General features: G+C 39.4%; 1 protein-coding gene across 6 annotated transcripts in view; it reads left to right on the forward strand.

Moving 5' to 3' along the window:
- Positions 1-279: 279 nt before the first annotated feature.
- Positions 280-26611, forward strand: part of HIPK3 (homeodomain interacting protein kinase 3) — a 92453-nt gene continuing 66121 nt past the window's right edge. For 3 of the 6 annotated variants that reach the window (XM_072791075.1, XM_072791071.1, XM_072791076.1), the window contains exon 1: positions 281-397. In XM_072791075.1, the coding sequence (XP_072647176.1) occupies positions 376-397 (22 nt within the window). In that variant the 5' untranslated portion in view covers positions 281-375. Of the gene's footprint in view, positions 398-1367; positions 1643-2210; positions 2336-26611 lie in introns of those variants that run through there. The other 3 variants (XM_072791070.1, XM_072791073.1, XM_072791074.1) reach the window with 3 other exon arrangements.

Genomic DNA, 26611 nt, shown 5'->3' on the forward strand with positions numbered 1-26611 from the left:
ATGAAAGGAACCAAGAAAGGACACTTCCTTAGAGAGAGGTGTTTCAGTCGCCCCCAAATTAAACGTTAAGAACAAAAGGAAACAGGTATTAAAGAAAATGAACTCTGAATGCTGGGTGCCAGAAGGTCAGTTGTTTCTTAGGGAAAAGAAGGGGCTTTGCTGCATAGCCTTGGGCAGGTCACGGAAACTTCCTTGGAAGCCCTGCCCTAGCTAAGCTAGCTAGCTTCAAGGGTTTGGACCAAGGATCTCTAAGTTTCTTTCATCTCTAAAATTCTATAGTTCCATGATTACGTTGTTTGAGATAGGCCATTCTGTTGATTTCCTAGTCTCCAGGAGAGAGGTAACCAACCAGTCTCGGGGAGTGGAACTAACTTGATGGAGAGTTACCAACGCGGAGGTGGGTATACACTTCCCTGTTAGGCGGGCTGTGGCGCCTTAGGGATGCTCCAGGGCGACGTGCAGGGAGGCCTCCCCCGCATCCCCCCCATCCCCCCCGCCGCCGCCTTTCTTTAACCCGACTTTACAGCTCTCTTGACTCTTGGGGATGGGGGAGCGGGAAGGATCTATTTTAGACTGGAACAGTTCACCGAGCAAGCATTTCCCCTTTCCTTATTTTTGAACCCTTTAAAAAACAAAACAAAACAAGAAAAAAAAAAAGAAAAAAAAGAAAAACCCCAACAAGCCGCCAAGCAGCAGATCCTAAAGGGGTGGAAGGGGAAATGTGATTACGGCATCTCGAAAGGCCTGTAAAATCCTGCTTCCTCATTTTAGTCCTTTCGTGGGGGGTGGTGGTGGTGAGGGTACTTTTTTTTCTTTTCCTTTTATTTTTTTTTTTTTTTTTTGCGCGTGTATTTTTGTCCGGGGGGCTGGGGGGGGCAGGAGGGCAGCGAGCGGGCGGGCGGGCGCTGGCGGCTGCGGGTCGGGCCGGGTCCGCGCGGGCCGCCGGGCGGGCTCGGAGCTCCCAGGGCGCGGCTGCGGGCGGGCCCCGGGGAGGGGCTTCGCGGAGGCGCCGCGGCCCGAGGAGAGCGCGGCCGCCCGGGCTCGGCGCGCAGCGCGGCCGGGCGGGCGGTGGCGCTGCGGAGGCGGCGGCCGAGGCCGGCGGCGCGGAGGAGGGGCCCGACAGTGGGGCGGCCGGCGGCAGCTGCCTCGGTGACGCCTGCCGGCAGCGCGGCGGCCTGAGCCGAGCGAGCCGCGCGCGGGCCCCGGCGTCGCCGCGTCCCCGGGCCGCGTCCTTCTCCGCCTGCCGCGGCGGGAATGGGCCCCCGCCCCGCGCGCCGCCCGTAGGCCCCGCCCGGCCTCCCGCCGCCCCGGCCCCAGCCCCAGCCCCAGCCCCGCCGCGCCGTCCGCACCCCGAGCCCCCGGGAAGGAAGATGAGGGAGACGGGCCCGACGCTCAGCAGCCAGAGCAGCAGCGGCAGCGGCAGCGGCAGCGGCAGCAGCAGCGGTCGGGGGCAGCCGTTCCGCCGTTTCCTCTCAGCCGCCGGGACAAGATGGCAGCGGCCGCCGAGAGGGGCTGAGCGCGGGCTGGGTGGTGCCGCCTGCTGAGGCGCCCGGCTCGCGGTCCCCGGCGCGGCCCCGCACCCACCCGGACATGCTCAGGGCTGCGGCCGCCCGAGGAGGGGAGCGCTCGGGCCTCTAGGAAGGTAAGGGAGGAGGGCGAGCGGCGCCCCCGCCCCCAGCACCCCCCCCCCCCCCGGGCGAGGTCGGCGCGCGCGCGGCGTGGCGCAGCCTCCGGGAAGCGGCGGCCCCGGCCCGGCCCCGGGTTGCGCAACGGCGCTTCCCAGCACGCGGAGTTCAGCTCGGCCCCACGGGGGGGCCCCGCCGCCGCCGCCCCGCCCCGCCCCGCCCGGGGCCGTAGCCACGGAGACCTCGCGTCTTCCGCGGAGGGGGACACACACAGGCAGGCGCGCGCGCACGCAGCTCCAGCGCCCCGGCGGGGGCCCGCGTCGCCGGCTCTGGGGCCGGGCGGCAGCCGCGTCGCCGGGCGGGCTCGCAGGGCGGCGCTGGAGACGGCAGCGCGCGACTGTCGGCGGAGGAGCGCTGAGAGCCGGCGCCGCGCGTCCCCGGCCGCGGCCCGAGGAAGGCGTGGCGGCCGCGCGCGTGTGCGCGTGCGCGTGCGCGGCGGGGCTGTTGCCGGCGGCGCTGCTCGCGCTCCGGGGGCGCGCGCCCCCTCCCTTCCCCCCTCCCCTCCCTCCCCTCCCCTCCCCTCCCCTCCCCTCCCTTCCCCTCCCTTCCCCTCCCCTCCCCGCCGCCCCGGGGCGGAGAAACTCTCGGGGAGACTTCGCAGGGGCAAATGCCTGTTTTCCCGGCGGGAGGGACACGGCTGTTTTAAAATGGTACGTTGCTCGCGGCGAGGCCCCGCTTCCCGGCCTCCCCGCGGCTCGGGGCGCTGCGCTAAAGGGCGTGTGCGTGAGTGGCCCCGGACCTGTGAGGCGGTGGTCCCGGCGCCGGGGTTTCCGCGACCTCCTGCTGACCCCCCCCCCCCCCCGCCGCCTCCCCGTTTAGAATGTGTTTTCCCACCTGCCAGGTCGCGGCTTCGCATCCTCAGGAGCAACTGCTAGCGGCGGCGGAGGGTTTCGGCGTGTCGGCGGGTGGACGGGGAACGCTCCTGGCTGGCTGGCCGGCCAACTTTGTGCGAGGTCCCCGTGGTGCGGGGCCGGGCGGCTGGGCTGCTCCCCCAGCGGCCTGTGCACCTCGTAGTAGCTTGGAGGTGGGCTGGATTCGCACCCCGTCCCCCCACTGCTACTACTATTACTACTGCTACTACTATTACTACTACTACCCGCCCCCCCCCCCCCGCCCCGTTTTAGGGTCTTGCCTCTTTGCTGTAGCCTCTGCCGTGGAACTACTTAAACCCACACCGTGTCTGCTCGTCTCAAAGTTTTGATTTCTCGACGGCCTAAAATGTGTAAGAGGTGTCCTTTTCCATCACATCCCCGTCGAAGACTTTTGAGCAGCCATCGGTGGGCTTTTTGTTTGTTTTCCAGCTAAAAGGTTTTGATCCCACGTCCTCAATTTAATTTTTTTTTTTCCCCCGAAGCCGGACAGGCCTCCCACCACCATATGTTTGATTAAGTCTAGATTCTGCTTATGTTTGCAAGTTGCAGGGCTAATTTTATACAGTGAGCTATGGTAAGGGTTGTGATAGGTCACGATTAAACTTAGTAGTAAACTTGGTAAACAAAATAAAAGCTCTTTCTGAAAGAAGTGGTTTTTGGAGTTGTATTGGCTGCCTTACGGCTTCATGCCACTTCACAGTGATTGAAATGTAACCAACCAGATAAAGTACTTTTAAATTAAGATTTTTCTTGGTATATTTATGGATCCATTCATAAAATGTTGACATGTCTTGTAAAATATAATGCTCAGCCTGTTTGAGGTTTATTTCTCTTTGACTTTTGAAACTTACTTTGATTTTAATTTGTGTCAAGGTTTAGAGGTGTGCTGAAATATTTGAGATTTTGCACCTTCCACTGTGGGTTTTTTTTGTACTTCTCGTGAAATTGAGTTACAATTTGTTCCTGAATTTTTCTCTACTCTAGGGAATATATTTTCTAAAAAAGTTTTTCTTTCTTTCTTTCTTTCTTTCTTTCTTTCTTTCTTTCTTTCTTTCTTCTTTCTTTCTTTTTTTTTTTTTTTTAATGGAGAGCCTTAGATTAAAACTATGTTTTAAAAAGGTAAGATGAGCTTGAAGTCTAGAACAGAACTAGTCATTAAATGTTTCAAATTTATATTTGGACATTGCTGACTACAGTAGCTAAACACATATTAGGCAGGCAGATCATAACATGGTGAGCCAGTCTTAGTTTATTGTCATAATACCTTTTCCATTGAACTAGTCATTATCTTGCTTATAAACTAGTCATTGGCTTCTGGGCATGGAGTTTTAGAGTCACATAAAAGTGGATGGTTTTTATGAGATAATTCTTCTTGTAGACATGCTTGAAAAGAAGCTTCAGATCATACTATTTTAATTTTTTGGATGTTCTGTCATGGACTACCATAAAATAAGGTGCAAATTACAGAGGTAGGCTGCTGTAGCCAGTATGGCACATAAGTATTTGTATTGTACGATATTGAGAGCCTTTTCTTTTTTTCCCTTGCAACTGAAAATAGCAGCATCTGTCAAATGAACTTTATTTATTTATTTGAATGAACTTTCTGATTCAGCTTTTTTTTTTTTTTTTGTAAGATTTTATTTATTCGTGAGGGACACACACAGAGAGAGGTAGAGACACAGAGGGAGAAGCAGAGAAGCAGGCTCTATGCAGGGAGCCGGATGTGGGACTCGATCCCGGGACTCCAGGATCACACCCTGGGCCAAGGCAGGTGTTAAACCACTGAGCCACCCAGGGATCCCGGAGCTTTGGTTTTAAGTATTTGATACTGAAGGCATTTATAGGTAGGAAGGAGCAAATGTAAATTTCTGAATGCTGAAATATTGTCTCCTTAACCCCTTTTACATCCATTGAATGGCATACTTGGTTGCATGTTGTTTCCATTCAAGTGTTACAATGTATTCTGGTGGCTTCCCAGTTAGTTTTCTGTGTTCTCTCTGCTGCAGTTCACCAAAGGTGGGGATATGGTTAGATTTGTATTATTGGTAGTTAATTAAAAAGCATAAGTAATGTAGTTGCCCTTGCATCCCATTATGTTTGACTTTGGAGATGAAGATGGCATGGCAATATTTGGATTTAAGGAACTTTGAAGTTCTCAGTATTTAAAATATTCCTCCAGAGTTATTCTTGCCACTTAACTATTAAAGGACACAAAATAACTTGCTATATGATTATATTGTTGCTGCCAAAAGAAATGTTCATGTAAAGTTTGCAGCTGTTCTAATTTTCTAATGTCTGAAGGAGACACTTCCAGTGTGGTATTTATCTTGAAAGTTACTTCTGAGACCAACGACTAGAATTTTGTTAAAATAGAGGAATCTACCAGTTTATTTATTACTTCTTTAGAGGTGCTCCCCCCCTCCACCCCCAACTTGCTGAAAGCTTTGTTATAGTAACCCTTTCTATATGATACAAATTTAAGTCTAAAAGTATTTTAAATGTCCTTACTGGTTCTGGATCCAGCTGCATAAAAAATAACTTGTCTAGTATCTTGGAACATTTAGCAATAAGCTTAATAGGGGTATATATTTGGAGTGGAAGTTTTGAATCAGTGTAGGTTATTAGGGCAGCCAAAACACTCATGTGTTCCACCTAAGGAAATATAGTCCATTTCTTTTGGTTGGATTAAGAGTGATTTGGGGAAGGAAAAAAAAAGGTGATATTAACAACTTAGTATGTTGCTTCTGTAGCTTTGTCATAGCTGTTCTTTTGGACCTTATCTTAATCACCGTTAGTACCAAGCTAGAATAGATATTTGGAAGATGTATGTTATACATTTTACCTAAATGTTTGTCAAATTAGACCTTGACCTATTTGGCAGATCAGATTGCTCTCTTTGGTAGGTACTTGGGCTGTATGTCACTACACAAAGGCAACGTGTTGTTTGAGGTGCACACTGTTATACTGGGGACCTAGAGCCTCTGCTCTTAGGACTTGTGTGGAAATTAAAAAAAAAAAAAACTGTTGAGTATTAGAAATACTATATTTTTAGGATGGCATTTGTGGGTTGAGAACAGTTAAGTCAGTAAACTGATTTATCTTTTGTATTTACTGCTTAATGCCAAGTCAGTACTTTAGCGAGTCTTTGAACTGAAACAAGCCAGGGACAATATGTTTTACCTTAAATGTATTTTGTTACTTTGACCCAAATAATTTCTCTAATTTTCTAGGAGAATGAGAATTTTTCCTTGCTCTGGGGAAGGCTGAGTGGGAGGTAAGGTAGAAGAAGCTGGGTCCTAGTTAGGGGAAGACGTTGATTTAATTGAATTTGGGAAACTTAGAAATCTGTTTTGACTTAAATGTTCAAGCTACTAGAGACCAGAGTTCACTTAGTTATAAAATCAGTGAAATATGTGGTAGCTTGGGGGAAAGATTAAGAATACACCATGACACCTGTTAGAAGATCAGAGTTGTGAAATAACATTTGTGTTGACCAGTTTTTAAAGCTATTCCCCCCCTTCCTTTTGTGCCTTTTATTTCTTCAATCTAAAATACTTTTCCTTAATGTAGAATTTAGGGAAGATAAACTATCTGTACAATAACAAAAGTCTTGTGTTACATAAATTTGAAATCGGAAGTATGAGGAACATAGAACATGTTACTGCTATTAATATGAGTTTGATTTACAGGAATGATTTTTTTCTAGTTTTTAGAGATATTTAAAAATTAAGGTGCCTAATAAATGTAGTTTTTAAAAACTGAATTAAAACCCAGTTTCTCTGTTATCTGCCACTTAGTCCATTTTTACTTTCTGAGATTAATGTCTCTTTTAAGGATTTCTAGATACACTCTTCATGTTGCATTTTCTTTCCTGCTTTGCCTCCCCCCCCTTAATAAAAAGATTACATGTAAAAGAAGTGGAAATTTAGAGAAGTACAGAAAATACAGTACTTTGTTCCTTTGAGCTATATACTTTATCCTTTAGGTAAGGATCTAAATTGTGAAAGATCAATTTTTGGTACAGAAAATACAGTACTTTGTTCCTTTGAGCTATATACTTTATCCTTTAGGTAAGGATCTAAATTGTGAAAGATCAATTTTTGGTCTCATTGAAAACAAAGGATTGCCAGTGGTGGTCATATAAATTGTTTTATTTTTCATAATTGGTAATGCTGGAGCATCTTTTCTTTTTAAATATATTTATTTATTTGAGAGAGAAAGTGAGAGAGAGCAAGCGCGGGTAAGCATAACGGGAGAGGGAGAAGCAGACTCCCTAATGAGCAGAGAGCACGACTTGGGGCTTGATCCCAGGACCCTGAGATCATGACCTGAGCTGAAGGCAGACTTTTAACTGACTGAGCCACCCAGGCGCCCCTGGAGCATCTTTTCTAATTGGAAAAAAACTGTTTAGATTTGATACTGAAATAATTAGATGAACAAAATGAATCATTCCCTCCCCCCTTTAGAATTTTGTAGCCATTTATTATAAATTACATTTGATTACATATGGCTTACCAAGAACATTGCCTTTATAGAATTTGCTAGGAACTATAAAACTTAGCTGCATTCGGCTAGCCAATTACAGACGATCCCCTATTTACCATGGTTTGGCTTAAGATTTCTCTACTTTACCATGGTGTGAGTCATACACATTGAGTTCTTGGAATTTTGATTTTTGATCTTTCCCCAGGTTAACAGTGTGGGGCCTGATAGTCTTTCTGTGATGCTGAGTAGAGGCAGGGAGACACAGTTCCGAGTCAGCCAGGTGATCATGAGGGTCAATAACGATGTACTTAAAAACCACTATGTACCCACACAACCATTCTATTTTTCACTTTCAGTGCAGTATTCAATACCTTACATGAGATATTTACCACTTTATTATAAAATAGACTTTGTGTTAGATGACTTTGCCCAACTGTAAGCTAATGGTGTTTTGAGCAGGTTTAAGGTGGCCAAGGCTAAAGCTGTGATGTTTGGTAGGTTAGGTGTATTAAGTGCATTTTCTAAATCGTATTTAGTTTACAATGGGTTTATCAGGATGTGTAACTCATTTAACTTGAAGATCTGTATTCCATTTTAGAAATTAAAAGAAAAAAAGGCATAGAACTTACTAGAAATGTTTGTTAACCTCAATTTCTTCAGCTTCACCCCTACTTTTGTTGCTTACTATTCATAAATTAAAATATCTTTCCGTTATTTTTACACAATGAGATAGTAAACTTTGAAACATTTACAGAAAATAACTTGCTTAAAAAATGTTCATACCCGATAAAGTGGTTATTTAAAGGCCTAAAGATATCATTTGTATATATTTTGGCTGTGTGTTACCTGTTTAATAATAGAACGAGAGGCTTGTGGGTTTGGTAAACTATACGACTTTAGATATATAATGTATAGTCTTAAATAGTTAATAAGTTAGATAGAGTGATAACATATTGAAAATTGAACCGGACTTTCTAGAGATATTTCTTCTAAAGTAAAATTTAAATTAATACTTCAGAGGGCTTTCAATATGTAATTTATGACAACCTATTGAAATTAAGTAGGGTAAAGTGACATAAAATTACAATGAAAATTGCAGGTTATGAGCTCTATAGCCTATAGCTATGATGCTATGCTTCATTACATTCTCAAAACAAAACATGTTTTGGGCCAACTTATAATCAGTTTCAGTGGAGACAGTACAGTATCTCTGCAGTGTATTAACTGGAATTCTGTGTTTTAAACTAGATAAGATTAGTATTGGCTTCAAAAATATTAGTTTTTTTTTTTTTTTGTAAAGATTTTATTTATTCATGAGTGACACAGAAGAGAGGCAGAGACACAGGCAGAGGGAGAAGCAGGCTCCATGCAGGGAGCCTGACGTGGGACTCAATCCCGGAACTCCAGGATCCTGTCCTGGGCCAAAGGCAGGCGCTAAACCACTGAGCCACCGGGCTTCCCAAATATTAGTTTTTTTTTTTTTTTTTAAATATTCGGTTTTTAATCTGGTTACTATGCTTTAGATATTTTTTGTAGCTGGATCACAGACTCTCACCACAAATTTTATTATGTCAGGTAAAACAGTGATAAAATAAGTGTATGGAAACTATTTTACCTGATATATATTTGGATGCCCACTAAGTGCAAAGTACTCTACTATGAATGAAGACAGTAAGACATGGTTGGTTTCCTGCTTTGAGCAAATATAGGGTGAAATTAGCCAAGTACTATAAATTTTTTTATCCTTGTGTATGTGCACATGAGATGGAAAACACTGCTTGAGAAAAATAACAATTGATACATAGCATGTTCAAGTTTTTAAAAACTTTATTTAAATAAATAATGTTTAAAATATCAGGAATGGTTCAGCTTCTGAAAGTTGTGTATTAATATTTGCTACTTGTAATGTTTAAAGCTGAAAAATCAGCTAAAAATATGAAAAAAATTGGGGGTTCTTGGGTGGCTCAGTTGGTGAAGCAGCTGCCTCTTGATTTTGGCTTAGGTCATGATCTTGGTCCTGGGATTGAGCCCTGTGTCAGGCTCCGTGCTCAGTGGAGAGCTGCTTGAGGATTTCTCTCCTTCTCCCTGTCCCTAGCCCTGCTTGCGGACTCAGCTCTCTTTAAAATAAATAAAAAATAAAAAAATTCTGTATTTTTAAAAAGCAATTCTAAGTTTAACTTCTGTTATAAGCTTTTCCATCAAGTCTAACCACTTTAATAGTCTAATGGTTTTATAGAGACGTGTTGTATGTTAATTTAAATCAAGTAGAGGTTCACATTTCTTAAATATGGTTATTTCAGTTCTTACTCTCATGGCTTTTCCTTTTGGACATGCAGAATTCTTTCATTGTTTGAGAAAATTCTAATAAGTTTGCCTTTCCTAACTATATTATTACCTTCTAAATTTGGAATGCAGAGCTCTCCAAACCTCATTCTTATGCCAACTGGTGGAAAGAAAATAGAAGGTGAAAACAGGGTATAGATAGAATTCCATTTTAAGGTGCTTTTAAGAAGGTTAAAATTGCTAGCTGTAACTTACTTGAAACTGCTCTACAGAAGAGATATTATTTGTCTACTTAATTTATGTAAATCAGAAGTTCGTGTAATTTGGGGTCCTTGAAGCCAAGTCATGCAAAGGGCAAGTATTATTACATTGGCTCATGATAATTATATATGATACATTCTTAGTGAAATTTGACAATTTGGTGACATTTTGGTATTTATTATACATGTGTATTTAAAATTGAATTCTGTGTGGAAACTTACTTAGGGTGTTAGGGATCATAATACAGTTGGTTTGCCAGTACTTTTGGGTAGAAAGCAATTGGGGTGCTTGCCTTGTGAGTTGCCCTAAGTCCTCCTAGTATGGCATTTCTGAAACTATTTCTAGTGGTACTCTGTAACTTGTAAAATCTCTTCTAGGGATCTCATATCTGAAGGTATATGTAGCTTGAAATTGTTTCTTGTTAATCTGATTGGAAGAAAATGAAATATATCAATTTATAACCTAGGAGGTAACCTAATACATTATATTTGGGGAAATTTTTACATTTCAAAATATAAAATAGTATCTGAACTGTTAGGATCAGAGACTATGTCTTAAAGGTTTTATATGCCCTAAGTCTCTAATAGACACTGGAGAGTCAAATATATAATTATTGTAAAAGTAATCAAATACAGGCATGCTATACTCTACCTATATCCTTTAATCAAAGTGTAGCGTCTTTACTAAACAGCTTCACAGATACCTGCCCAAGCACTTGAGAATGTGTCATATACACACTTTACTTCTCAAAACCCTACTCTACCCCTCACTTCAACAGATTAGTCTGTTCCTGTGTAGAAATCAATAGGTATGAACTTCCACCAGATTTCTAACCCTCTGCCTCTGAATATAACTTCTATGAGTACATACTTTGTGTTTTCATTACTCTCTCGAGGACTGAAACATCTCCTTCCCTCCAAGATTATCTCCTATTCTTTATTGTGGATTTCATCCTGAAATGTGTGTTTTTTTTTTTTTTTTAGCATCTTAAGCCTCTCCAGTGACTTCAGGACCCCCCTCCCTTCACCTTTTTGGGCCCTTTTTCTTCAGCCTTTAAAAATGATCAGATATCTGAGATCTTAGGCAGCCGTCTTTTGATTGTGCCTCCTCAAATCTATGGACCTGTCTTTATTTCTTCCAGACTTCTTAAATGTGTACTCTAGCCTTTATTTGAATTTGTATTTACTTCTTAGCCCTTGGCAGTATAGTTCTGGCCATGCCACTCTAATGAAATTACTCCCACTAAAGTTCTCCAGTAGTTTCATCATTCACAGTTGATATATTCTTCCAGAGGATTGTATTTAGAGTGTACCCTATTTCTTTTTAATATTTTATTATTTATTTCAGAGAGAGAGCACAAGCATGAGTAGTGGGAGGGACAGAGGGAGAAGCAGACTCCCTGCTGAGCAAGGAGCCTGACCCTGGGATTATGACCTGAGCTGAAGGCAGACCTTAAGGCGCCCCTACTTAAGTCTTAGCTTTCAGCTCATCTTTTGAACTCTTGAACTCCATATTTTTCTCCCACAGGTAGTCCAGATTGAATTATCTTATTTCCAAATTTGTTTCTTTTTCTGTATTTCCTCTTTAGTATCTTCACTCATTTCTATTAGTTTATTTTTGAAACTTTATTTTTAAGGATTTTAGTTTTAAGTAACTGCACCCAATGTGGGGCTTGAACTCACCACCCTGAGAGGAATAGTCTTATGCTCTACTGACTGAGCCAGCCAGGTGCCCATGCTTGAAACTTACATACTTTATTTATTTATTTATTTATAGATTTTATTCATGAGAGACACAGAGAGAAGCAGAGACACAGGCAGAGGGAGAAGCAGGCTCCATGCAGGGAGCCCAATGTGGGACTTGATCCCTGGTTTCCAGGATCACACCCCAGGCTGATGGTGGTGCTAAACCGCTAAGCCACCAGGGCTGCCCTGTTTGAAACTTTAAATCTTAAAATATTTATTTCTGGTTAGATGCATTAAAAAAAAAACAAACCAGTAAAATTTGCACTTTGCAAAGAAAAACTTGGTAGTATCTATCAAATTTCCTTTTTGGACATCCGTACTAAGAACATTAAGAATGTACAAAAGTGGGGTGCCTGGGTGGCTCAGTCAGTTAACTGTCTGCCTTTGGCTCAGGTCATGATCCTAGGATCGAGCCTGGCATCAGTTTCCTTGCTCAACGGGGAACCTGCTTCTCCCCCTGTGTCGCTCCCCTGCTTGTGCTTTCTCTCTCTCTGTCAAAAAGATAAAATACTAAAAAAAAGGCAGTTCAACAAATTACAGTGTGCACACATGGTAGAATGTTATGCTGCTGTTCAAAATAATCCTAGATAGAACATATCAAAGATAACCCTAGAGAGAACAAGTTGACATATCAAGTCACATAAGTACTATGATTATAAACATTTAATAAAACATACATTTAAAAAAATATATTAAAAAATACATTACAATGGACCAGAAGGATATCGGTTCTTTGCCCTGAATATTTAGTAATTTATAGTAGTTGAATAACTTAAAAGATTATCAAACTGAAATTCCACCTCTTCCTGGAGTGAACAATGTGTATCTTTTCATGTTTTTATAGCAAAATCATTAAATTTCACATATTAGTCTAGTCTACCCCCATTCTAGCAGTCTGATTGCTGGTAATGGTAATGGTTTAGTGATCGTTTTTGCCCTTTTAATTTGCAGGGTTTCTGTGAACTTAAAATAACATTTTAAGTTTTAACATTGTTATAAAATAACTACTTTGGCATATTCATCATGTGTAGTTGATATATAGTCATTACTTTATAGTGGAGATTCTATCTAGCTTCTTATGCAAATAACCAGAAAAATGACATGAAGTTTACTTTTGTCCAGTACAAGATTTTTAGTTATTATCTGAGAATAAGTTTCTCATCAGTAAGCTGTTAACTATTGTGTGGCCATTCAGTCAAATGATTTAACATATTTTTCTTTATCCCATGAGATCAATAGCTGGCCTCCTTTTTTTTTTCCTGGCCTTCATTTTGAACTTAAAATTTGTTAGCTATCACTTATGCATCTTCAATGCATCTTCAAACGGAGTTAAACTTTTGTAATCACCTTTTTATCTTTTAATATGTTGATGGCATTTATTTATTTAAAAAATTTATTTATTTATTCATGAGAGACACAGAGAGAGAGAGAGAGAGAGAGAGAGAGGCAGAGCGAGAAGCAGGCTCCCTGCAGGGAGCCTGATGCCGGACTCGATCCCAGGACTCCAGGATCATGCCGTGGACTGAAGGCAGAGCTAAACCGCTGAGCCACCCGGGCTGTCCTGTTGATGGCATTTATAAAATCTCTTTAGCCAGGGACACCTGAGTGGCTCAGCGGTTCTCTCTCTCTCTCTCTGTGTCTCTCTCATGAATAAATAAAGTCTTTAAAAACAAAAAAATCTCTTCAGCCAGGTAGATCTGAATATGGTTTTCTAAGAGTTGTAATTGGTACATGTCACTTTAAAGAGTATCATGGATGGCAGCCTAACATTTACACTACTGTGAAAATTGTTTTTCAGTTTTTTTTTTGTGGGTCCAGTAGTAGAAGAAATATTTATGTGATCCTTGCTAATCCCATATAAATCTTCAGTTTTTGTGCATGCACCCAGAAATGTGCCATTTTATTTTATTTATATTTTATTATATCAGTTTTCAATTTCAAATTTTTTAAATTTTCAAAAATTTTATTTTATTTTTATTTTATTTATTTTTTTATTTTATTTTTATTTATTTATTTATTTTATTTATGATAGTCACACAGAGAGAGAGAGAGGCAGAGACACAGGCAGAGGGAGAAGCAGGCTCCATGCACCGGGAGCCCGACGTGGGATTTGATCCCGGATCTCCAGGATCGCGCCCTGGGCCAAAGGCAGGCACCAAACCGCTGCGCCACCCAGGGATCCCCCAAAATTTTATTTTTAATGAAATCTCTGTGCCTTTTGTGGGGCTCGAACTCACAACCCTGAGATCAAGAATCACATGTTCTACCACCTGAGCCAACCAGGTGCCCCAGCAATGTATCATTTTTAAAAGTTGATTCAAACATAAGTGGTTCTAATAGATTTGTAAGAATTCAGTGTCCTTTCTTTGAGAGTACTCTTTAGCGAAGCTGCTTGTTTCCTCTTTTGGTCTTTATGAATTTACATTGTTCTTTAGCTTTTTTCTGGCTTACTTAGGGGAGGCTTGTTGTAAGTCTCTGCCTTGTCCCTTCCTTACATTTATCATGAGAATAAGGAAGAGATCTTTATTTTTCTTAACATATTTTCATTTATTCCTCCTATTGTTTCTTATTAGATACCATAGAGAATTTCCTGAAGCACAGGATTTCCTGAAGCCATTGTGAGAGACCCCAGTTCACAAGATGTATATGACAGTTAAAATTTGAAACCTAAAGGTGTTTCTACATTAGGAAGGTTTTTTTTTGTTTTTGTTTTTGTTTTTGTTTTTTTAGGAAGGTTTTTGAAGGTACTTCACTAAATTTCTAAGAAAGAGTTTTATATAAAGTAGCATATCTGGCAACTAAAATATGAGTAGGGAGAGAACAAAGTAGGAAAACAAACCACCAACTTTGAATTTAGCAGTGTAGGTCACCTAAGGGCCATGTAGGATCTTAACAATTTGGAAAGAACAAGTAGTTGACTTTTTTGTTCCAGTTAATTTTTTCAAGCCCTAAAATGTTGCTCATAAATATTTTTCAAAACTAAAAGTACTATAATCAAGCTTTATACTGCTGTCAATATTTGTCTTTTCAGCTTTTTCAAATGCAGAACTGTTAATTTGTGTGGGTGTGTGTGGGGGAAGCAGCTACTATTCTCACTTGACTGGTTGTTAGACATTTCTTATGATATACATTACTCTGGAGTGATAGTTCTCTTTTGGTTATGAATGTAGAATGTTATACTATTGGGAGTACAAAATGAGAATGGTAAAGTTGTTTATTTAGGATAGCCTGTAATTTTGAAAAGTTTTGTAGAGCAGGGCCTTTGATTCTATTAATGTTCATTTAGAATTTTTTTTTTTTTTTTTTTTTTTTTTTTTAGAATTTTGTATTTAGGATAGCCTGTAATTTTGAAAAGTTTTGTAGAGCAGGACCTTTGATTCTGTTAATGTTCATTTAGAATTTTGAATCATTATTTCTTAAATCCTGTCATCAATTTTTTCTTTTATCATGCTTTGTTAGCAGTGGACATTTGATCAAATTATTAACCTAGGATTCAGCTTCCTCTGATTTGTTTCAGAGATAGATTAGGTTAGGAGGTATTCTGGTAAGGGCTTTTCATTTTTTTATTTTTTAATATTTCATACTCGTAAAAATTTTGTGGTGGTTCTTTTGGGATAGGTTTCCTGTAAAACAGAAAGTAATTCATTTGGCTTTCTATTAAGGGGGTTGTTCATAATCTAAAGTTATAGAATTGTTTTCTAGCAATCCATCATACTGGTATTGATATTGTATGGCCAGTTTAAATAAAAGTTTTCTTTGTACTTAAGTTTTATAAACTAAAAATGGATTGTTAGTCTTAAAAGTTTTCTTCAAAGAAGAGAGTGTTACAGGTAAACTTTTTTCCTGTAGTCAATTTTCCTATCAATATTTCATATTTCATTAATTTCTTTAAAGTTAGCTCTGTGCCAGTGATGGGCTTGAACTCACGACCTGGAGATCAAGAGTCGCATGTCCAACTGACTAAGCCCGCCAGATACCCCTTGGGTTTTGATTTTAGATAGTTTAAAAAAAATCTAGAGAATTATATGCTTTAGTAAGCGTAGTCCTTAAGTACTGTTTTAATTAACTCTTTTCATCCCTTTTTAAAGTAAATTGGTATTGCAGGGTGATTTCTAGCAGCTTTGAAATGTCCAACAGGTCATTTTCTGTTCCAAAAGTTGGAATGTTTTGCTAAGTCAGATGAAGCTTGTTATTTAACATGCTGATTTGTGTTACAGTCAACACATTCTCTAGATGCTTTGTTCACAATACTGCTGGAAAATACCCAAGACTTTAGTGTTTTCAAATAAATGTTTTTTAGGCACCTTAGCAGGTTTATTTTATGAAGTTTTATGATATGTGGTAGTTCATTTATGTGAATGTTTTATATGTGAAATGTTTTAGTGTAAGGAATTTCTTGGACAGCATACTGATAAAATAACCTGTTAATGATACAGGTATTTAAAATACTGATATTTAAATGGCCAATGAGGAGAGTTAAACTCATTTCACATTGGATACTTAATTTCTGGGGTACTTATCTTTCTTTTCTAAGATGTGTTTTGTCTTTAATGAATATGCACTTTAAACAAGGTAATTGAGAAATGAAACAATGTGACTAGAAATTACTTTTCATTGTCTGAATATCGCTAGTTTTGTGGTTCTATTTTCTAATTCCTATTGTAGAGCCTTGTATAGACTAGTAACTAGGATTCTCTGTCTTTTCAAGAATGAAAAGGCCTTTTTGTCAAATTTATTGGACTACATAGTGACCTTCTACTTTTAGTCTCCATTGAAGAAATTACATAATGACCAAAAACTCCAAAATACTGTGAATTAAATAATACTTTTAAATGAAAAGGTTTTTTCTCACTGCTTATGAATACTTTTTTATTTAAAAATTTTTTTAAATTAATTAATTAATTTATGATAGTCACAGAGAGAGAGAGAGAGAGAGAGAGGCAGAGACACAGGCAGAGGGAGAAGCAGGCTCTATGGGAGCCCGATGTGGGATTCGATCCCGGGTCTCCAAGATCGCACCCTGGGCCAAAGGCAGGCGCTAAACTGCTGCACCACCCAGGGATCCCCTGAATACTTTTTTATTAATGTTGACTGATGATCCCAGGACTCATTTGTGTCTGAGGATTGTAGATTTTAGGTGATCTGGGTCATGTCTAAAATATTCAACATTTCATCCCTGAATGAGTAACCCTTGAAGAGCTGCCTTGTGCAAAAACAAACAAAACATTGTTTTATGCCTGTTACTCATATTTTTCTTCTAATTTATCATTTGACAAATTCAGACATAACAAAAAAATTACAGTAGTACAAAAATTAAAAAAAAATTTATTTGAGAGAGAGAGAGAACAAGCAGTGGGGAGGGCTCGAGGGGGAGAGAGAGAGAGAGAGAGAGAAGCTGACTCCCTGCTAACAGGAAAGCCTGATGGTGGGACCTGATCCCAGGACCCTGGGATTATGACCTGAGTTGAAGGCAGACGCTTAACCGACTGACCCAACCCAGGTGCCTCAGTACAAGAATTCTTATGTATGTTTCACCTAGTATTTCAGATGTTAATATTTTATTCCATTTGCGTTTACCTTTTCTCTGTATATCCATCTGTATTTTTTCTGAACTTTTTGTGTTGCAGACAAAATGTCCCTTCACCCTACACCCTTCCCTTAGGGAGTATCTAATATTTCTCCTAAAAGCAAAGTTTTTCAGTTGTTTCCTGATGTTGACATTTTGAAGAATACTGCCAGTTATTTTGTAGAATGGCCCTCAGTTTGGGTTTGTTTTCTTGTACTTAGAAATATCATAGTAAAATGTATTCCTCATTGTACATTCATATCAGGAGGCATATGATGTAGATATGTCCCATTACTAGTGTTTTTAACCTGATCATTTAAGGCGGCACCTGTGGATTTCTCTCTCTCTTTCTTTCTTTCTTCCTTTCTTTCTTTCTTTCTCTCTTTCTCTCTTTCTCTCTTTCTTTCTCTTTCTCTCTTTCTTTCTTTCTCTCTTTCTTTTTTTCTTTCTTTCTTTTCTTTCTTTCTTTCTTTCTTTCTTTCTTTCTCTCTCTCTCTCTCTCTCTCTCTCTCTCTCTCTCTCTCTCTCTCTTTCTTTCTTTCTTTCTTTCTTTCTTTCTTTCTTTCTTTCTTTCTTTCTTTCTTTTCTTTCTCTTTTTGGATTAGTATGTATCTTATGAGGATGTATTTTGAAACTGTAATTGTGGGCAGCCTGGGTGGCTTAGCGGTTTAGCGCCACCTTCAGCCTAGGGTGTGATCCTGGAGACTCAGGATCAAGTCCCACGTTGGGTTCCCAGCTCCCAGCACGGGGCCTGCTTCTCCCTCTGCCTGTCTCTGCCTCTCTCTCTGTGTGTGCCTCTCATGAGTAAAATAAAATAAAATCTTAAAAAAAAAAAAAACAAATTGAAACTGTAATTGTTGAGAGCTTTCAAGGATCTTGCAAGCTAACAAAGTAGCCATGGAAGCTAGCAGAAGATAGAAGACTGTTAGGTCAGAGATAAAGACTTACAGAAGTAGCAGTAGTCAGTGTGTATTTGCCCTGGTTTCTCAAACTTGAGCTCCCTGCAGGTGATGTGAACAGGACCAGCCAGGTAACTTCTGCGTAAAGGCAGTTATATTGCTAGAGAGGAACCCTAGGTTTAGGGATCTTGAATCTTTCATATGGGGCAGTGAGCCTGCCTGATATTGGACCAAGAGGGAGTCATTATCTTTATTGTCCCAGACATTAAACAACCTGCCCCTTGCCCTGGAGGAAGTCACTATACTGTCTCTACCTTCCAGGGATGTTCAGGGTTATACAAATATGCTTTGAAAAGATACTCTGGAACAAAGGCACTCAGTGCCCTTCCTTGCAGGAGGAGAAACATGAAAGACCTAGGGCGAATTGTCTCCTAGCAATAATAATCTGTACTTTTAAAGCTTTCTCCCACTAGTTTTTGCATTTTTAGATCATTCTTGTTTGAATCAATTATTTTTTTCTAAAATTTATTTATTCATGAGAGACACAGAGAGAGAGAGGCAGAGACACAGGCAGAGGGAGAAGCAGGCTCCATGCAGGGAGCCTGACATGGGACTTGATCCCAAGTCTCCAGGATCACAGCCTGGGCTGAAGGTGGCGCTAACCCACTGAGCCCCCCAGGGATCTCCTTGTTTGAATCAATTAATATGATCGTTGCCAAATGGTGAATTTTATGAATTGCTTTTCTCGCTTTCCTGACTTATTCCCCGTGTCCTTACACCTCCCAAGTAAACTACCTTCATATAGGCCTTTAAGAATCTCTACATAGGGGAACTTGGGCTGCATCATAAGGCAACTCAAACTCATCATGTCTAAAATCCAATTTTTCCTTTCAATGTTCCTGTTTAAAACAAAATATTCTAATATCATTTGGCAATCAGTTTTTCAAGCTAGGAACAGGCTTGTTGTGTCAGTTCCTTTCTTCTTGCCTCATGGAGCTCTGTGGTTCTTCCTCCTGGCTACCTATTGGTATACACCGTTTCATTCCTTTGGGTACTGCCTTTGCTGAGGCTCTGATCAGTTGTTACCTGGACTGTTACAGTAGTCTTTCAGCTGTTGTTTCCGTTATTGTTTCTGTTCCAGTTTATCCTTTAGAACATTGCCTGAGTAATCTTTCTATAGTACAGAGATGATTATATTTATTTTCTGTTTAAAACCCTTCAGAGGCCTCTATCACTTCTAACTCCTTAGCATGGAAGACAAGATTCGTCATGGTTTGTGCTTTCTTTTTACAGTTGTCTTCTTAAGGATCGTTTTTCTCTAGTGGTCCACTCCCCTGGCAAGTTCTATTCTAGTGTGAAGATTAGCAAATGAACTATCTTTAAGGGCTAGACAGGAGATAGTTCATTTTTGCAAGGCCATGTATGGTCTCTGTTGCATACTTTTTTTTTTTTAATACAACCTTTTAAAAATGTAAAAATCTTTCTTAGCTTGCGGACTCTACAAAAATAAGCTGAGTCAAATTTGGCCAACCATAATTTGTGGGCCTTTTTTCTAGCCAAATGAAGCTAACATGTCATGTTTTCATCAGTCTCTGCCTTTTTATATGCTCTTGGTTTGTATTGCATGGAATATCCTTTTCTACATAGGAGACTTCTATTCATGATCTTTCAAAATTTAGCTCATAGTTTAATTTACTGAATCCTTTCATGCTCCTTCAGGGCATACTTTAATCATTTCCATTCTCCTTGCTACCTGCCGGTCTCACATATCTTAAGTTGCTGCCCTTATTAGTGATGTAGTTATGTGGATACATGTGTTTGCCTTTTGCTAGAAGAAGCTTTTTGATGAAAAAACATGTTTTCTTCATTTCTTCAGGTATGTCTTCCTGCTTGTAAATGGCTTTACTTGATTTAAATTGAAAGAAAAATTGAAAAAAAAAAAAAGACTGACATAGGATATGGCTATTGAATATGCTAATAAAATACATCTAAAATGGTTATTTTTTTTCTTTAAAAGATATAAGGAAAGAGGCATTTCTGTTCTTCATATAGATATTTTTCCCTCCTCATTTAAAAGTTATTGTGAACGTAGGCTGTCAAAGTATATAAAGTAATAGAATCAATTCCTGTGTAGTGGTCACACTGGTGAAAAATCAAACCGGTCATGTAGCTGAAGTCCCTCCTTTCCCCTTTCTTCCCTGCATGTTTATCATTTCCACATGTTTTTATACTTTGACCACATACTCTTTTTTTTTTTAAGATTTTATTTATTCACGAGAGAGAGAGAGAGAGAGAGAGAGAGAGAGAGACAGGCAGAGGGAACAGCAGGCTCCATGCACGGAGCCCGACGTGGGACTCCATCCCTGGTCCCCAGGATCAGGCCCTAGGCTGAAGGTGGCGCTAAACCGCTGAGCCACCCAGGCTGCCCCTTTTGATCACATACTTAATATATCTAAATATAATACAGATTTGTCTGCTGTTAGCTCTTAAATAGAGAATAATACACTTCTGCAACTTTTTTTTTGCAACTTGTTTTTGTTTTGAAATTTATCCATGTTTTTATACGCAATTTCCGTTAGTTCATTTTGCTGAATGTTGTTAATTCTAATATACAAAATTTCCCCCACATTTTAACATCTTTGAAATTAAAATCAGTGTTGTCTTACCCTTATAATCGGTGGATTTTTTTTTTTTTTGTGGTACATAAATATATGATGTTTATGGTATAGGCCACAGTTGTGTGCATTATATGAAAAAGCCATACTTTATTTATTCTTTTCTGACAATCAGGTTTTTTTCAAAATTTTGCTATTACATACAGAGCAACAGTGAATATTATTTTATTCCACTGTGTGGAATTCCATATTATTTTAAACCACTGTGTGTGTGTGTGTGTGTGTGTACTTATGTATATGAGTTTCTGTAGGCAGAATGTATGTATACCTGGGACAATTGGTAGATTATGGATTGTGTCCATGTTCAGCTTTGCTCTCAAAAGTGGTTGTACTGCTTTAGTCCATATGAGTCTCCGTTAACCTACAACTCTTTAACATTGGGTATTGTCCTACTTTTTGTCAGAATGATGGGTATAAAATGGCATCTTGCTATAATTTTAGAGATTTTCTTATACTAGTGAGGCTGACAATAAGTCTTTGGCATATATTTCCTTTTCTGTGAATTGCTTGTTTATATCTTTCACCATTTTTGTACTGATTTTTGCTAAATACAGTATGATTTCTTCAAATCTTTTGTTATGTGTGTTGCCAGTATCTTCTCTGTTTCTATGGTTTATCTTTGTCGATGGTATCATTTGATAAATGCATACAAATTTTAGATTTTAATAGTCAGAATTTCCTTTTTTTTTTTTTTTTTAAGATTTTATTTATTTGATAGAGTGCATAAGCAGAGGGAGCGAGAGAGGGAAAAGCAGGTTCCTATGTGGGGCTCGATCCCAGAATCCTGACCCCCAGGATCATGCCCTGAGCCAAAAGCAGATGCTCAACCACTGAGCCACCCAGTTGTCCCTGCAAATGAAAATGATTTATAGAAGAGACATTAGCAGATTCTTCATATCTTCCACAAAATGATCCATTTCTTTGATATTGTTCTAAAAAACACTGATAGGTTCGGTGTATTTTATTGTCATAAATTAAAGTTTGGGTACTAATGAAGGAAGCTAAACTTCTGTCTTTTGCTTCAGGTGGTTGAATCTTTAAACTTCAAACTTGTAATTCTGAGAATAGGCCACCTGTGTTGTCAGATATAAGAATGGTAAAGGTAGAATTAAAATAGTATTAAAAAACATTATTTGATAATATTCACTGTGGATATAGCTATAAGACATTTAAAAAGTAAGCTCTAGGGATACCTGGGGGGCTCAGCGGTTGAGTGTCTGCCTTTGGCTCAGGGTGTGATCCTGGAGTCCTGGATCGAGTCCTGCATGGGGCGCCCTGCATGGAGCTTGCTTCTCCCTCTGTTTGTGTTTCTGCCTCTCTTTCTCTGTGTCTCTCGTGAATAAATAAATAAAATATTTAAAAAGAAGTAAGTTCAATATGATTTTCATAAATTACTAACTCATTTGAAAAAGAAGTTGAAAATTAGGTTAATTAGGAGAAATTTAAACTTCAGCTCAAATAGTACAGCTTTTGGCTAATGGTTTCCATTTGTGGTATCATAAGTATTTCAGGGGCTAGTACATGATTGTTTTTGAAAGTTAATACAACAAATCAATATTAATACTATATTTATGAGATAATACAAAATGAAGTGGTCAAAATGCTATTGCTGGGGTGCCTGGGTGGCTCAGTTGTTTGGGCATCCAACTCTTGATTTGAGATCTCAGCGCCTGGGATTAAGCCCCATCTTGGGCTTCATGCTCAGTGGGGAGTCTGCTTGAAGATTCTCTCTCTGCCCCTCCTTGTGCTCGCTCTTTCTCTCAAATCTTAAAATACCATTGCAATAACAAATTGTTTAATTCATGGCTTTAATTAGTCACTGTCATTGAAATAGTGTAGTATTTAATATTCTTCTCTGTATTTAACACTTCTTCAGTTATAAAGCTGCTTTATCCACTCTGAAATGTTGACAAATTTTCAGCTGAAACATATTTTCTAGGTATACCTACTTCCTAGGTATATTCATGAAAGCAGAATCTTTATAGATAAAACAAACTGGGATTACCTATTATTTAAATGAAACTAGATTATAGACAATATTGTTACTTTGAAGAATTCATTCTATCTCCTTTGATTTCTTTGTCAGACTTTGTGAAATCAAGACAAAGACATTTGTACAAAACTTAGAGTTGTGATAGAACTGATGTTAGCAGTATCTTATTAAAAAATAAATTTGAGGGGTGCTTGACTGGTTCAGTTGGTAGAGCATGTGACTCTTGATCTTGGGATTATGAGTTTGATTACTTAAAAAAATAAGATCTGTAAAAAAAATAAATTTGAAATGATGTGAGGCTCTAGCATAGTTTGAGGCTTTTATTCATTTAACTGTGTTCCAGACTTTGTGAGGAATACAAAAGTAGTTTAACAGCAAAATTTCGGAGTGCCTGGGTGACTCAGTTGGTTAAGCCGTGGGCTTTTTGCTTTGACTTAGGTCATGATCTTGGGGTTGTGTGCCCTGTTTTGGGTTCTGCATTGGGGATAGAACCTGCTTAAGATTCTGTCTCCCTCCGTCTACTCTCCCCTGAGTGTGCATGCACACATTCTCCCTCAAATACATAAAATCTAAAAAAAAAAAAAACTGCAAAAAACAAACCAGCATAAATTTTTTTGGTCCAATAGCTAGTTGAATGAGGTTGACTCTGTTATTTTCTTTCTTTCTTTCTTTCTTTCTTTCTTTCTTTCTTTCTTTCTTTCTTTCTTTCTTTCTTTCGTTTATTTGAGAGAGAGAGAGAGAGAGAGCATAAGCAGGGGAGAGGGCAGAAGGAAAAGCAGACTCCTTGTTGAGCAGGGAGCCCAATGTGGGGCTTGAACCCCGACCCTGGGATCATGACCTGAGGCAAAGGCAGACGTTTAACTGAGCTACCCAGGTACCCTAATTCTATTATTTTTTAAAAAAGCATTTTGCAGTGTTGGAAGTCATTATAATGATGCACAAAGCTCTTTTTCTTGAAATGACTAAACTACTGATTTGCACATAAAAGTGCTTTGGTGAAGACCCCTTCCCTAAAGTACTTCTCTGAAAAAGTTTTGCTTTTGAGTACTACCTCCCCTAAAGTGTTTCACTTCTTAGAAGTTCATCGTACCTGAAGTATGTCAGGAAAAAGCTTGAGAGCCACTGTATTCCCATTTAGAATTTTGGATTCGTTTGCTAAGCATCTTTAAAAATACCTTTTGTGTTACATAAGAAAAATGTTAATTTTGAATCTATTGTACTAGACGGAGATGAACTAGAGTTTAGCAAAGGATATTGGGAATTTGTGTGGTGGGAGATAGATAATCCGGAAGAGATGGTAAGTCCTAGGAAGAGATGGATAATATCTTTGAGGACAGAATGTGAAGTACTGTGTTGATATGGGTAGGTCAGATCTTGAGGTATAATTGAGAGGAGGGAGAGAAAGAAGGCTAAAAGAGATGTTTGGATCCAAGTAAAGACAAGGATGGTGGAGATTTGGTATAGTAGGGGACTGCTTGTGTGGGATGGGTGGTGGTGATGGTATCGTCTTTGTTTTTTAAGCATGCTCAATGATTTTTACATAGTGCTTTTAAATATTTTTGTATCTGGTGCTGATCATAGCTTGCTGAAGGGCAATTATAATCTGTAATGTATGTTTGGTAATTTGACCAAAGACACATTTTTCTATTAGTGAACTTAGTGCTACACTAACAGTGTAGAACGTATCAATACTGGTTTTACGTAGGATAATTCTCTAGCTCTGTTAGGTTTGACGACGTCAGATTAAAAGTACATTGGTACATTGTACCTGATAAGGCAATCTTAACTGTATTTTTCATTTCCTGTTCCATCTATCTGTCTCCCTTTAAAGAGTTTGTTAATAAGTTCACTTTTGAAAGTGAACTGCACTTGTGTCTACCTTATTTTAATATGTATCCTGGAAACAATTGATAAGTATGTTCAGAAAACTCTGAATGCATGGTTTTTATGTAAACAGAATCAAAGGTTTACTTTGATCTAGTATAGCTATTTGCTTGTTTCTGGTTGAATGAAAATATTATCTAAGGTAACTTGCATAGAGATACCTTTTTAAATTGGTTGTTGTATTGCTATTGGTTTTTTTGTTGTTGTTGTTGTAGAATATTGGGCACAAATTTAATGCTTTGGTCTCTCTCTTTTTTTTTAAAGATTTTATTTACTTATTCATGAGAGAGAGACAGAGGCAGAGACATAGGCAGAGGGAGAAGCAGGCTCCCTGTGGGGAGCCGGATGCAGGACTCGATCCTGGGACTCCAGGATCATGCCCTGAGCCAAAGGCAGACGCTCAACCACTGAGCCACCCAGGCGTCCCAATTCTTTGGTGTCTCATCACTTTTTATTATGAGATAATAATTAGTCCCCTGAGTGAAAAAAAATAGTCTTAAAACACTTTCATTTTACTTGTTATTTTTATTTACTTCTTGTTGATCTTTAGAAATACTGATCATTTTCATATTTCTATCTTAATTTAAAACTTGATGCTTTTAGTAATGTAATAATTTCTGTACTTTCCATTGATGCTTTGGAAAAACTGGGGATTATTCAGTAGTCAATTGGGAATGCCCTGTTAATAACATGGTTTTTTATAACAGTGTAGTCTTTTTTTTTTTTTTTTAAGATTTTATTTATTTATTCTTGAGAGGCAGAGAGACATGGGACAAGGGAGGAGAAGCGAGAAGCAGGCTCCCTGCAGAGAGCCCAATGGGGGACTCACTCCCAGGACCCCAGGATCACGACCTGAGCCAAAGGCAGATGCTCAACCACTTAGCCACTCAGGTGCCCCTTAAGTGTAATGTTTAATATTGTCAAGAATTCAAATGAAAAAATAGAAAGCTTACTTGTTATAGGTACTGATGATGTCAAGCTCTGGATGTTAGTACAACCAGTATTCATGAATTAGATTTAAAAATGGCAATTTGAAAACCCCAATGAGATACCACTTAACACCCATTAGGGTGGCTATTATAAAAAAGAAAAAAATAACTAGTGTTGGCGAGGATGTAAAGTAATTGTAACCTTTATGCACTACTGGCTGAAACATAAAATTGTATAGCTACTATGGAAAATAAAATAATATACTGATTCTTCAAATTAAAAATAGAATTTCCATATAATCTAGTAATTTCCCTTGTGGATATATATATACACAAAAGAATTGAAATAGATTAAGGTTATCCCTAAGTACTTTAAGATTTTAGAAGCTATCATAAATGGCATTTTTATTTGAATTTTCAGTTGTTCATTGCTAATATATGGAAATTGAGTTGATTTTTGTAGATCTTGTATCCTGCAACCTTACTAGTCTCAATTATGCCTAATAACATTTTTTGTAGATCCTTAGGATTTTCTATATACACAATCATGTTGTCCATGAATAAAAATAGTTTTACATCTTTCCCCCCCAAAAAAACCCACCAAATAATTGGAAATAGGGTCTTGAAGAGAAATTTGTATATCCATGTTCATAGCAGTATTACCGTGGCTATGGAGGAGGAGGCAACCCAAATATCTTTTTTTTTTTCAAGATTTTGTTTTATTTATTTTTTGAGTAAGCCTGTGCATGTGAGTGGGGGGAGGAGCAGAGAGGGAGAGAGAGAGTATCTTTTTTTTTTTTTTTAGAGAGAGAGTATCTTAAGCAGGCTTCATGCTCAGTGCGGAACCTGACTTGGGGCTCTACCTCATAACCTTGAAATCATGACTGAACTGAAATAAAGAGTCAAGACACTTAATGGACTGAGCCATTCAGGTGCCCCTAAAGATTATTATTCTATTTTAAAGATTATTTATTTATTTTTAAAAAGATTTTTATTTATTTATTCATGAGAGACAGAGAGAGAGGGAGAGGGGCAGAGACATAGGCAGAGGGAGAAGTAGGCTCCATGCAGGGAGCCCGACGTGGGACTCGATCCCGGGTCTCCAAGATCACACCCTTGGCTGCAGGTGGCGCTAAACCACTGCACCACCGGGGCTGCCCTAAAGATTATTTTTAAGTAAGCTCCACACCCATTGTGGGATTTCAAACTCACAACCCCATGATCAAGAGTTGCATGCTCCACTGACTGAGCCAGCCAGGTGCCCCCAAATATCTTTTGGTTGCTGAATGAATAAACAAAATATGGCACATACATACAATTAAATATTATTTAGT

The sequence above is a fragment of the Canis lupus genome, chromosome 21, assembly GCF_048164855.1.
Source record: "Canis lupus baileyi chromosome 21, mCanLup2.hap1, whole genome shotgun sequence".
Taxonomy (NCBI): Eukaryota; Metazoa; Chordata; class Mammalia; order Carnivora; family Canidae; genus Canis; species Canis lupus.